The 14,211-nt window shown below is 41.8% G+C and overlaps 1 protein-coding gene across 1 annotated transcript in view; it reads left to right on the forward strand.

Moving 5' to 3' along the window:
* LOC145979739 (neuroligin-3-like) overlaps window positions 1–14,211 on the forward strand; it is a 122,164-nt gene that overhangs the window by 25,342 nt on the left and 82,611 nt on the right. Inside the window, exon 2 of the mRNA XM_083112724.1 lies at window positions 6,859–7,059. Coding sequence (XP_082968850.1) covers window positions 6,859–7,059 — 201 coding nt within the window. The remainder of the gene's footprint in view (window positions 1–6,858; window positions 7,060–14,211) is intronic.

A 14,211-nucleotide genomic window follows, 5' to 3' on the forward strand; every position in this document is an offset into this window, starting at 1 on the left:
AGTACACCCAATTGTCAACCTAACTTCCACGTAGTACACCCAATTGTCAACCTCACTTCCACGTAGTACACCCAATTGTCAACTTCACTTCCAGGTAGTATAACCAATTGTCAACTTCACTTCCACGTAGTACACGCAATTGTCAGCCTCACTTCCACGTAGTACACCCAATTGTCAACCTAACTTCCACGTAGTACACCCAATTGTCAACCTCACTTCCACGTAGTACACCCAATTGTCAACCTCACTTCCACGTAGTACACCCAATTGTCAACTTCACTTCCACGTAGTATACCCAATTGTCAACTTCACTTCCACGTAGTACACCCAATTGTCAACCTCACTTCCACGTAGTACACATAATTGTCAACCTCATTTCAACGTAGTACACCCAATTGTCAACCTCACTTCCACGTAGTACACCCAATTGTCAACCTCACTTCCACGTAGTACACCCAATTGTCAACTTCACTTCCAGGTAGTATACCCAATTGTCAACCTAACTTCCACGTAGTACATCCAATTGTCAACCTCACTTCCACGTAGTACACCCAATTGTCAACTTCACTTCCAGGTAGTATACCCAATTGTCAACTTCACTTCCACGTAGTACACCCAATTGTCAACCTCACTTCCACGTAGTACACCCAATTGTCAACCTCACTTCCACGTGGTACACCCAATTGTCAACCTCACTTCCACATAGTACAGCCAATTGTCAACCTCACTTCCACGTAGTACACCCAATTGTCAACCTCACTTCCACGTAGTACACCCAATTGTCAACCTCACTTCCACGTAGTACAGCCAATTGTCAGCCTCACTTCCACGTAGTACACCCAATTGTCAACCTAACTTCCACGTAGTACACCCAATTGTCAACCTCACTTCCACGTAGTACACCCAATTGTCAACCTAACTTCCACGTAGTACACCCAATTGTCAACCTAACTTCCACGTAGTACACCCAATTGTCAACCTCACTTCCACGTAGTACACCCAATTGTCAACCTCACTTCCACGTAGTACACCCAATTGTCAACCTAACTTCCACGTAGTACACCCAATTGTCAACCTCACTTCCACGTAGTACACCCAATTGTCAACCTTACTTCCACGTAGTACACCAATTGTCAACCTCACTTCCACGTAGTACAGCCAATTGTCAACCTCACTTACACGTAGTACACCCAATTGTCAACCTAACTTCCACGTAGTACACCCAATTGTCAACCTCACTTCCACGTAGTACGGCCAATTGTCAACCTCACTTCCACGTAGTACGGCCAATTGTCAACCTCACTTCCACGTAGTACAGCCAATTGTCAACCTCACTTCCACGTAGTACAGCCAATTGTCAACCTCACTTCCACGTAGTACAGCCAATTGTCAACCTCACGTAGTACACTCTGGACTGCATTTTGCAGACAGATGAGGCTCTGGCCACTGGCCCTATGGCCAGTATAATTCTGTGTTGTCCTGTGTTTTGTCTTGATGTGTGCCTCAGCTTTTAACCAGTTAGAAACTTTTAATATTTTAGTTACGACACGACATTACAATTTTTATTTTCGTTATGGTAAGGGGCTGGACCGGGTGCAAAATAGCCTAAGTACTGGCGCACCCAAAATTTTAAATTCAAATTTAAAAATTTCTAAACAACGTATTGTTATGCTCTGGGATTCGAGATAAATTTGAAAACATGAAACTACGGTAATGATTATCCATAGAAGACAGTCATTTTAACTATAAGACATGGAAGTGGTTGATGGTTTTAGTAGTACAGCTTGATTCATTCACGGTCCGACCTTGTCCAAGGTTGATTGATATCAGGGCCTATTTTCACTAAAATGAAGCTATATTTCCATATGTTATGGTGGATTTAGCTAACCTGTAAGTGTAACAAATTGCGCATCAGACTACGAGGTTTAAAATACTACGATGATGACAGCCTGGGCAGGACATTCCCGAGCCAGCTCAACCAATCAACAGGGGTCACGTGATCACCGGCAGGGACACCCACACACCACACACACACACACACACACACACACCCACACAAATACATCCATTTTTATATATATAGAAAGATTAAGTCACTGTTTCTGGTCATGGCCACTGTGAATCAGTCACTGTTGTGTTCTACTGCTCATATGATAATAGTGCAATTATAGTTTTGTTCCAAAATGCCTGAGAACATTTCCATGTGTATTTTGACAATGTTCTGTACTTTGTTGTCCAGGGAGGGGGAACCCAATTTGTCTTCAGAAATATTAGAATTTTCCAAATCCTACCCTCCCCCCGCATGCATAGATACACTCAATGTGCATAAATTGTATACAGGGTTTCTAGAAATTAGTTATACAAAAGTAACCGTTAATTGTGAAGAAAGTGTATCTGTAACAGAAATGGTCTATATATCAATGAATACAGGATATCTTCAAGTTTATTGTCGCACGTTGTTAGTTTCAGACGCCACCACTGGAGGCGTGAGCGTTTGTTTATCTTACACAAGTATCGACTTCGATTGGTCGTGGTGAAACGATTCCGTGGCCTCCTCGTTCGCCTGATTGGTCCCATGGATTTCTATATCTGGGGTTACATTAAAGATCGTGTGTTTGTTCCCCCTCTTCCCAGCAATGTCGACAAGGTGACCACGGAATCGTTCCATCACGACCAATCCAAGTCGGTACTTGTGTAAGATAAACAAACGCTCACGCCTCCAGTGGCGGCGTCTGAAACTAACAACGTATGGCAATAAACTTGAAGATAAGCTGTATTCATTGTTGTATAAACCATTTCTGTTACACATACACTTTCTTCACAATTAACGGTTACTTTTGTATAACTAATTTATACAGACCCTATATAGTCCGAATCTAAGGTTCATTCCGCGTATATATGTACTTGATTCGTCTGTCTAGGGCAATTAGCCTCCGATCTACAGTAATCTAAATTAAACTCTGCATTTTGCTAAAAATCAGGCTGGTCATCGAGGACTACTCGCAAAATGGCCTTCGTAATCAAAAGGTTAATCTCGCCACCGGTTGCCGTGCTGAAGTCCCAGCTAGGCTTGAGTGATGTTTGGCGTTTATATAACAAAAAAAAATTGCTAAAATTGTACACTTTTCTGGGCTCCCTGGCGGGTTACACTCGAATATGATACCGCTAGAGGCGCTGATGTCGGCCCCGCTACGCGGTATTCGTCTGCTTTTAATGGAAGTAAATGGAGTTTTCGCGGCAACGTCTAATTCTTTTACTTGAAGCATTTCTATGAATGTGATATTTGCTATGATATTTGGTACAGCGGTCGCGAAGATATTAACGAACATTCTTGACAGTCGACCACGTCCTGTTATCGTGACTTCTTTTTTAATAATACGGGAAAAAATATACGCGTGGAATGCTCTTAGTAACTAAATTTTTAGTGTACGAATTAGGTTTATTATTATTATTATCATCCTCATCATAATTTATTTTAAAGATATGCAAACTGAACTAACTAACTAACTCTCTAGCCTTCTTAAACCCGAAGGTTCATGGCTGCAGCAACACAGGCCTTCCATCTGTCCCTATCTTGAGCAAGATCTATATACTCTTTTCCATCCCTACCGATTTCCCTTAGGTCCTTTATGCAAACTGAAGCATTTGTATTTTTTATATTTACTGTCTCTTTACTTCCACTTGTAACTAATCACGGCGAAGATGATAACTGATGATTGCATGAAACGACAACGGGAGAACACCCATGCCCAGGCTAGGATTCGAACCAGCGATCCCGTGCAAGCTAGCATGATGTGCTAACCACTCCGCCACGTAGGCGGGCTAACTGAAACTGGCCTCGGATATCTGGTGCAACAGCTTTCGTAGTGGTACCGTCGTCGCCTTGTAATCAAGGGGTCCAGGGTTCGATACCCGGTGGAGTCACATAGTGGTTGGGAGCCCACTTTAAACTGTAGGTCCAGTCCCGATTAGCCTTACTCTGCATAAAGTTGACTTACGAACTCAATAGCAGCAACAGCAGCTTTACCACTTCACCATTGCAGATTCTGGCCCTTCCAGTACCTTCTAATGGAGCACGTAGCCTAGATGTTAGGGCACCCATGTGATTTTAATACAAGAAGACAATTTGCGAGGGGTGGAAACTTGCGATCGCCAGGGGTGCAGTAAATCACCGCCCCCCAACCAAAATTCAAGCCGAACTAGACACATCCTATTTCGCAAATCTGCGGAATTTCACAACAACAGCGAAGGGCGAAGTACCATGAGGACAATAATGGGCCTTCATATTTTTTCCCTTCCTCTCTGAGATCAAAAGCGCCGGGGAGGGGGGGATGTTTTCGCAATCCACCGCCCAGAAGAAAAGGGTTGAAGAGGGGGGCATCCTTCACAAGGAACGGGAGGCTGACTTGAAATATGGAACAGTTTAAGGAAATCTTGATAGTGGTCGTCATTGAACGTGAGGCGGGTACCCCCTTGAGTAAAAGGATGACGGAAACCCGCCCATCCGTCCGGGCTACTTGTTATCAGAGTTTCAGCCCGCGGGCCGTGACAGGTTTAGAATACCTCAAGAAACACCGCCAGAACTCATATTTCTCCGAAAACAATAGCTGCCCCGTCTCCCAAGAGATGAGGAATTCCCCATCAGGTAGAGCAGCATCCCGTAACCAAAGCAACGAAAGGAAGGAAGAATCAGAAAAAGTGGTTCGCATACAAGAAAAGAGCTTTGTGGGGGAAATTCGCCGAAAGGGTACGAGGCATATAAAGGGTCAGGGTTATAAAATTTTCCCGTACTGGCGTCAGCGTCTTTGCGTTTGGAACGTTAGTTCCTTTCAGACTGATTGAAATACAAAGGAAAGCCGACCTCCGTGGCGCAGTGGTTAGCACAGCCCTCTACGACCTCAAGGGTTCCAGTATCTATGCATCAATTTCATCATATCATCACTCATCCTCATCTTCGCGAATAGCCAAAAGAGGCAGAAAAGAGACGCTAAATAACAAAAGTCAAGCGATGGTATAAAATTTCAGCTTCTTGAATTGAACGAGTTGGATGTCTGGAAAAACTTGCCCGGTACTCCATTTAGAGAAATTGATACAGGAGTTTCAAGACGCTCTAAGCGCTTTAACAATCTATTGAAGACTCACTTGTTGTGGATTTACTCTAGAGAGCACCGTGAGTCTGTTTTCACATTCATAAAAATTGAATTGTCAAGAATGCATAAGTTATTTATATTAGTAACCAGCTCACGCTTGCAATATTTCTGGATTCATACATCTTTTTCAGGCACAGTGTGAAGCACATCTCTATTTTCAGATAATATAGAATCCATTTTCGTAAGATGTCAATTATTTCGAAAAGGTGCTCACATTTCTCTCTGTTAAATTAATCCTTCAGTACGATTATTATTATTTATTATCTCAATATGGGTACAATTAAGCCATACAACATTTAATTTTGAACAATATTAATACAAATAATGATTTGATGCACTATGTAGTAAAACATATGTAAAAGCTACATCTAAGGAAAATGTTATGAATTTACATGAGTATATAAAGTGTTCTACAGTAGGAATGAAATAAAGAAAGTTTGAGAGTTATACATATTTTGAAGAAAGGAAGGGTGTGTGGATTTGTATGTGAGCGTGTGTGGAATTACTGTTCGAAGTACAGGCTTGAAAATTTTAAAACATATGTGTGTGCTGAGAATGGTTGGAAAATAATATTTGTAGAGGTAGAATTTATAGGCATGTACACATAGAAGACGACAGAACTACTCTTTGCTGGTACTGAGTTTGACCTTCTTCGGGAGTGTTGGGAATTACTAGGTCTGTTGTTTCGGCTGCTGAACTCAGAGCGGAGCTTAAGCCTATGATGCAATGGAGATGATTTGTTATGTATACTATGGAATACCTTATTCAGGTAGATATAATGTATACATATCGAAGTGACTATGGGTTTGTTGTATATCTTGCGCAGTTGTTGGGAATTATTTTCTTGGGGGTGCATGTGAATGGTTTTTAAGCAATTGTTTTGGATTGTTTCAAGTTTCTTCAGATGAGTTAAGTTACCGCCATAAATAAGAGTAACACCACACTCGAATACGGGACGAATAAGGGAAAGGTAGAAATGTCTACTAAGATTTCTATTGACATATTTACAAAATTGTCTTTCGGGTAATTTGGTTTGGGCATTGATTTAATTTGCCTTATATTTATTCGCTCTTCTGCATTTTTTAGTTTGCCTACTAATATCAAAACAAACCCCTTTGAAGGCCATTTTCTGCCAAGCGCATTTTCTATACTTGGTTGAAAAGGTGTTCAGCGCATCGTCTCCCGTCACCGTTGTTTCTAACTTTGTAGGGTAATTAATTGCGTCAACAACGTTACATCTTATCATCGTTTAGTTTTCTTGTGTGTGTGTGTGTGTGTGCTACAGTCACTTCAACTGGTAATAACAATTGCAACTGCAAATGCTGCTGTCTTAAATATTTCTCTTAGTTGAACGTTTAAGTATTATTATCGTCGTGTTCTTTAAATATCAACGCTTTAAACACAAAGTAGCAATATCAGTGAATTTGAACTTTAGAAAGCATTGAATGTGAGTTGTGAAGATCCTAGTTTTTCAAGTGCTGTCGTCACTTTCACACTGATGATGATTTCTGAAGAAAATTCTGATTTATCGAGTGTCAACATTAGTATTGTTTAGAAAGAAAATTCTGGCTTTCAACGGCTGACATCACTGTTATCATTCGCCGCTAGGAATACATTCAATTAATAGCTGTAGTAACTTTAATATTGTGTACCTGCATGTTTAATATGGAAGCACAAATTATATTTGTTTTCATCCTTCTCGTTCCAGGTTTCCTGAACGCAAACGTAGCACCTCACATGAAGGCCCGCGTTGCAAACTACGGTCTCATGGACCAGATAGCGGCGCTCCACTGGGTCCAGCAGAACATCGCCCTGTTCGGAGGAGACCAAAGCAACGTGACGCTCTTCGGCCACGGGACAGGCGCTGCTTGCATTAACTTCTTGATGATTTCCCCGACGGTTATGCCAGGTAATTAATTTTGTTAATTTTCACTTGCATCCAATGTTTTTGTAAGCAATGGACTCTTACGTTCTCTGGTGCAGGGGTTGGCAGCTGCTTGTTTGGCGTTTTGTTCCAATTTTTGAAGCTCTCATTGGCTAAACAAGGAGAAACCATGTGGTGATGGACAATTTGCTTGGTGTGTATGCACCCCACTGCACAATGCCCAAGAAGTCCCCGTACCCCTACTTGCAATCATCCTGTTGCAACCGTGCTGATAGCAGTCCGGTATTTGGTTGCTTGTGAATGATTTCGTTTTCTTGGTTGGCATCCCTGCTCTCAAGGTCAAATGGAACGTTCGCTAGAATTCGCCAGACAGTTGTTGCGCATTGGCTGATGTGAACGGATGTAGTTACAGTGCTGTCCCAGAAATCTGTATGAGTAAGCGAACGAAAACGAGTCCTCTGTGCAAGTAGTAACTCAGAAGTGTTCGGCCAATTAACTCCTAAGAGAAAAGATGGGGCATGTAGGGGACAACGCGGCAACCATATCCAACAACGTGCACTGCTCAGCTCCGCCCACTAGCTCCCCCTTTCTCTAACGTTATACGCGGTGTTAATTCAGAGAATCCCAGGACAGAGTATAGTGACTCGTGTGTGGATGCACGAACGACAATGCACAGGGCAAACGATGTACTGTAACGTACTATAGTTTCCAAGTATGCTCTAATGTAAATAAATAGATACATGTGTTGTAATAACTAAATATTCAGTTATTCAGTTATATATACATATATAACTACTATGTATAGTACTATGGGTATTATGCACTATATAATATAATCTAGGGGTACGGGCAGAGGCTGCAACTTCATATATATATTGGAGAGAAAAGATTTTGGCTGGGGGCAGAAAGTGCATTGCCTCTCTAAAGTCGGCGCCAATTTGTACAGGAAAATTTGTAAGCACTAACAAACACTACAAGGACTTGCGCAAAACGGACTTCTTTAACAAGGCATTGCATAAAATGGAGGATTAAACTACGAATTAACATCAATGCACGCGTTGCTCTAAATTCCTATGGATTCTCGCTGTCCACCAGAATACCTTTTCCTCGCTTCCGATTGGCACTAGCGTTTGGAAAGATAATAGTTGAGATTAAATGTGGTTTAGGATGTTTACAAATCAACACTCCAGGGTGCTATAGAATAAAGTTCCTCTTCGTTCATTACTATATTTTGTTATCAATTGATCGTAGGTGGAAAAATCAAAATACTTTATCAACCTCTCTTCCACGTAGTGCACCCTGGACTGAAGACTAACGAGGCTCTGGCGACTGGCACTATGGCCAGTATAATTTTGTGTGTGTTGTCCTGTTTTTATTCCTTGTGTGTGCTGAGTGCTCGTTTACAGCCTCAGCTTTTAACAGAAGTCAGAACATTTTAAGATGTTTAGTTATGCAACGCTAGAGTTGTTATTTGTAATGATAAGGGGCTGGCCCCCGTATAATGTGAAGGGTGCAAAATAGCCTAAGTGCTGACGCACCCAAAATTATAAAAAAAAATTAAAAAAAACAACTTTATAATCTATCAGTCCAACAAAATTGATATTTATAGCTATAGCAGTTCATGAGATAATAAAGAGGACACCTCGATGGTGTTGAGGTAAAGCTATCGCTTTGTAATGAAGGGTTTCAGATGATATCCTCGGTGGAGCTAAGCTGCAAAGTGATTTTCATCCCACTTTAAACTGTAGGTCTAGTCGCGTTTAGTCTATCTGATCATAAAGGAACTCAAAATAACTTTTCTGGGAAATACAAAATGCTGAAAGTGGTTCCAGCTTTAGGTGAGGCGGCAGCTTTGTATTGAGTCCTGATACAAATTTTGACGAGAAAATTTAGCTCAAGACAGTTGATTCTCTAAGGTTAAGTAACGATGATTTCAACGCCAAACCACAACAGTGTACAGATACATTCGAATATGGTGTACTAGGTTGAGAATTCACCAAATGTATTATTCGTTATTCGATTTCTCGGAGCGGTTGGAAATACATCAGCAGAAGTCCACAGGAAAATGGTAAAGCATTTTATCACGTGCTACTCTCCAAGAATGTCACGACTGGAATTATCGTGTGGCATGGTAATGCCCGTCCACATGCTTGTAGCACGATTCAGGAACAACAGAATGTAAGGCGACGGAAAGTGCTGAAACAGCCTGCTTATAGCCATGACTTTGCCCTCACGACTATCGTGTTTTTGGAAAACTGTAAATGCTCCTTAAAGGTGAACTATTGATTAGACCCTGCATGGACCAAGTCGTAACCAATTTGGTTTGTATGTTAGATGTGTCCTACGGTGTGGAATGGTTATAATGGCACTCATGCCTGAACCACAAGGGGATTTTCTTTTGATTGTTGTAAACAATGTGGCCAATGATCATGTTTTCTTTCAACACACCTTATGTGAATAAAAGAAGAAGACTTCAATTCATTTGCACTAGACCAAAATTCTGTAGGCGATGCGTAGACTGGGCCGTAACGGAAGTGATTTTTTTTTGTTGCGCGCGCAACATCCGAATGATATCGAGTACACACGAGAGCGACGAAACCATCCGAACTCACGGAGCCGGCCCGCGTCGAACCTACCCGATTCTTACGGTTAGAACGCTTCAAATTTCTTGTCGGGCTGTCTCCGTCTGCGCTTCAAACTGTGCATAAAAATTATCGTGTCTGGTCCGTTAAGTGCCTTCTTTTTTAGCTAAGAGAATGTGCTTTCCACTTATCGTCCTGTCCAGAATGTATCTCCGCTGTTGAAGCACTTTAAGTGGTTCTGATCTCACATTCAACTGTATTCCCAATTAGCCTATCTTTGCATCACAAGGTTGTAAACAAAGTTTCGTCGAAAATTCATAGCCATAGTGCAAAGATTTATTCGCACTGTGTACGCAGGATAATCCAGCGAAGATGCCACCGAGATATCAATGGTTCTGAAGGAAATAGCGGCGCAATTGTAACACAAGGAGAGGAAGCTTGCTTATCGTCCTATCCCTACATACCCGACCCTGCGGAGATTCACCAACTCTCATTTGGATCGTATCTTTCCCTGAGTTCTTGGACCACTCCCTCCAGCTGGAAAAAGTCCTGGATTCCTCCCGGGAGGAACAAGGCAACTTCAGAGTTGGAATTGTTCCCGCTGCGGGCACCTCTCCCATACTTTCTCATCTCCACAATCTCACCGAACCACCATATGCAGGCATTCCGCTTCCCGCGGGACCCGGATCCAGAACAGGTTCTCAAATTGCCCTCTAAGGCGTGGATGATCGTCGGGAATCAATGTGTTTCTTTTGGACCACTTTTTCCTTCCTTGTTGCCCCCTTACCACCCAATAGGTTTCATGCGTAAGAACGAGCTTCTGTAGAAAAGTTTACTTTTTTTCACTAGTGTCAAAGTGTTTCCGACCATCTCTGTGGTCTAGCGTCTTGAGATTAGACGCAGGATTTTCAGTCTATGGTATCTGGGTTCATGTTCGAGCTTCCTCAACATAACTTATATTACTAGACTTGCAAAACTTCATAAGTGACTCCTCGATGGCTTAGTGGATAACGTAATCGATTTGTGATAAATAGGTCCCGGGTTCGTTGCCCGACGGAAGTGCATAGTGGTTCGGATCCCTATTAAACCGTAGGTTAAGTTCCGTTAGTCGTTTCAAATTAATCTAAGTTGTTTTTAATTCTTTAAATTTAATTATTATAAGGGGTGTTCTTAGAATAATGTTTGCTTTATGAAATACAGAAAATAATATTATCTATTATTACACATAACAGTATACATAATGTGGTAAATGTTAGTAATTATGAACTTGTTGTTTTGAGAGTACTGTTTGCAGATATTTATCAACTATTTAGCAAGGATGCCAAAGATGTTAATAAGAGTAACTGAAAAGTGCATGGAAAATAAACTGATAATGCAACAAAATGCATTAAATTTTAATTCAAGTATAAAAAAGACATTCCAGTGTGTCTCTTTATTCATCTTAACACTTCATTTTCTCTAGATGCATTTCAAATGATACAGATTAGGAGTTTCAATAAATGACGTATCAAAGGACTAATAATTAATTCATGCCGTGTGTACAAATTAAATGCAATGCATTTTCATGTAGTACAATTGCTCAATAGATGTACAAACAGGATCTAGGTACACACAGCCTCACAGAGGGTTATGCTGACTGTCGATCAAGATGCCAGAGCATATAAGCATGCAGTTTTCTGGTTTTTATTGTATGGAAATGAACGCGTCTCTTATAATTAACCACTCATGTTGAGTAATCCGTTCACTATAATTGATTGCTGATTGAGAAACGATGACAAAAGTTCGTCAAAGTTTGAATAGGCAAATCGGGACTGTATATACAAACATGTTGAGTCACGCATGAGCAGAAACTGAGTGGCCACCGAGATCCCCAGATCTGATTCCATTACACTTTTTTGCATGTAGCTTTATTAAAGATGTGTAAAAGAGGAAAGAAAGTTCACGATTTTGGTGATTTGAGACAGGGTATCGTTGCGCTAATAACGCCTCAAATGCTGGTCAACACTTGGCACGAGCTTGACTATTCGTTTGGATGAGTGTCGACCTACAAATTGTACTGACAATGAGGCATACCAACGTACATAATAACCAGGACAAGAAAGTTAATAAACTTTACAGATGCTAAAATACAGGGTGTATCAAAAAGAATCATCCGATTTCAAAAGGCTATATTTAGGAAACCAATGAACATAGAACCTTGCTGTAAATTGTAAAATACATGTTGGAATATAAAGTTTTATTTACATAATGTTTACAATTGCTCAATATGTCTACCTCTGGATGCACAGCATACAACCACACAATGGTGAAATTCATCCCATACTTGAGGGGGCATGTCTGGTGTTACTGCAGTCACTGCTGTTGTTATGCGGTTTCGCAGCTCATCCACAGTTCCTAAAGGGAGGGGGGAGACATACACGGGGTCTTTCATGAATCCCCACAAGAAATAATCACAGACAGTGAGATCTGGCGACCTCGGTGGCCCATGGTGTGAAGCCAAATTGGTAGGCTCCCTTTCATATTCCAACAGGATGGAGCACCACCACTGCCACCTGGATGTTCATTCATTTCTTAACAATGAGCTAGCTTCCTCAACGATGGATAGGCCGTAGGGAGCCTACCAATTTGGCTTCACACCATTGGCCACCGAGGTCGCCAGATCTCACTGTCTGTGATTTTTTCTTGTGGGGGATTCATGAAAGACCCCGTATATGTCTCCTCCTCCTTTTAAGAACTGTGGATGAGCTGCGAAACTTCATAACAACAGCAGTGACTGCAGTAACACCAGACATGCCCCCTCAAGTATGGGATGAATTTCACCATTGTGTGGTTGTATGCTGTGCATCCAGAGGTAGACATATTGAGCAATTGTAAACATTATGTAAATAAAACTTTATATTCCAACATGTATTTTTCAATTTACAGCAAGGTTCTATGTTCATTGGTTTCCTAAATATAGCCTTTTGAAATCGGATGATTCTTTTTGATACACCCTGTATATGTGTGTATTTTTCTATACGATTGATTTTCCATGTAGACTACTGAAATCTTGGTTCGATGGTCAATCGATTAACTTCACTACGAGACAATACAAAGAGCAGTTTTCGCATTATAAGCAGTTATTCTTGTATACCTCTATCCCCGTCACCCTGTATTAACACAGATATTTACGTGGAAACAGAACTACTTGAAAATGTACCTCTTGAATAGATCGGACCCTAAACCCGTTGAGGGCATCCCCGATGATGCAGCGGTAATGTCGTCGCCTTGTAATCAAGGGGTCGCGGGTTCGATATCATGTGGAGGTCCAGTCCCGATTAGCCCTTACTGTGCATAAAGTGGACTTAAAACACCAAATCAATTAATCAAACTAAACCAGTTGATTTCAAGGGTTACCACTGCGCTCGAAGAACCTTGTTTATATGTACGAAGGCCACTTTTGGCTAATCGTGGCAACGAGGATGAGTGATAATAATGAAGAAATTGAAAAGGGGACACTCACAAAGACCACCCGTGGCCAGATTCGAAGCAAAGACCCATAGCACCATAACGAGATGTGCTTACCACTCCGCCAGAGAACACGTGAGAGGGAGTGGGATTGCGTGGAGGGAGGGAGCAAGGAGCGACTGTAGTTTCCATCCTTCGGAGCAGCGTGTACTGCTTCGCTTTGCCCACTCGATTTCCCCCCTTCTCTGCCGCTAGCCGCGGCCATGCTCCACAGATGAGCGGGACAGAGTATAAGAGACTTTGTAAGAAATACCCTATTTATCTATAGAAGTGCAAGCATGTGGTTAGCCGGGTATCTTATGTTGGTGCTTTTATATTTGGATGTCGCCGTGGCGTACCATAAGAATGCACAGGATCTTGGCGTTCCTTGGCTACCAAAAGACACAGCGTTCCTTGGTTGGCCTTTATGCGTCGTCTCGTCTTCGGGCAAAGCGTCATCCAATCTCCTTTGCCGAGGAATGCCTGTCGCGTTGGCCAAGAGGAGAAAAATACGCGGAATTTACGAGACGACCCGAACGCATAGCAGCACCCTCTCCTCTGCAGTCCCACATATCATGACTGCGATTGCGAATGGAAAAGTTTTGTTGGCTTTCATGCATCCCTCTCCCTCTTTTCTGCGCCCCAAGCCGCATTGCACCCCGTTCCAAAAAAAGGAAAAACTCCGTTTGCTTCTCAAACCCCTCCTCTCTTCATCTACGAACGGTATATCCGCTGCGTTACCACGTTTTCATTTCTGTAGCTACAGGGTGGATGCTTTTCGGATGGAAGGAAACCGAAAGTTGAGAGAGTGTTGCCAACTGACGATATATATATTCCCGACCGTAGCGATTTTTTTTACATTTCTGGCTGAAGTGAAAATTTTCTAAAAATGAAATACTATAACCTGAACGTAACCCCTCTTACTCAACATATTTTCATTCGACTTCATCTTTGTTATTTAGCGTCACTTTTCTGTCCCTTTTGGATAATTGCGACGATGAGGATGAGTAATGACATGATGAAATTGATAAAGGGCCACCTACAAAGAACACCCACGCCAATTCCGGGTTTCGAACTCGGACCACTAGGGTCATAGTGCCCTATGCTA

The sequence above is a fragment of the Lepisma saccharinum genome, chromosome 26, assembly GCF_977018435.1.
Source record: "Lepisma saccharinum chromosome 26, izLepSacc3.1, whole genome shotgun sequence".
Taxonomy (NCBI): Eukaryota; Metazoa; Arthropoda; class Insecta; order Zygentoma; family Lepismatidae; genus Lepisma; species Lepisma saccharinum.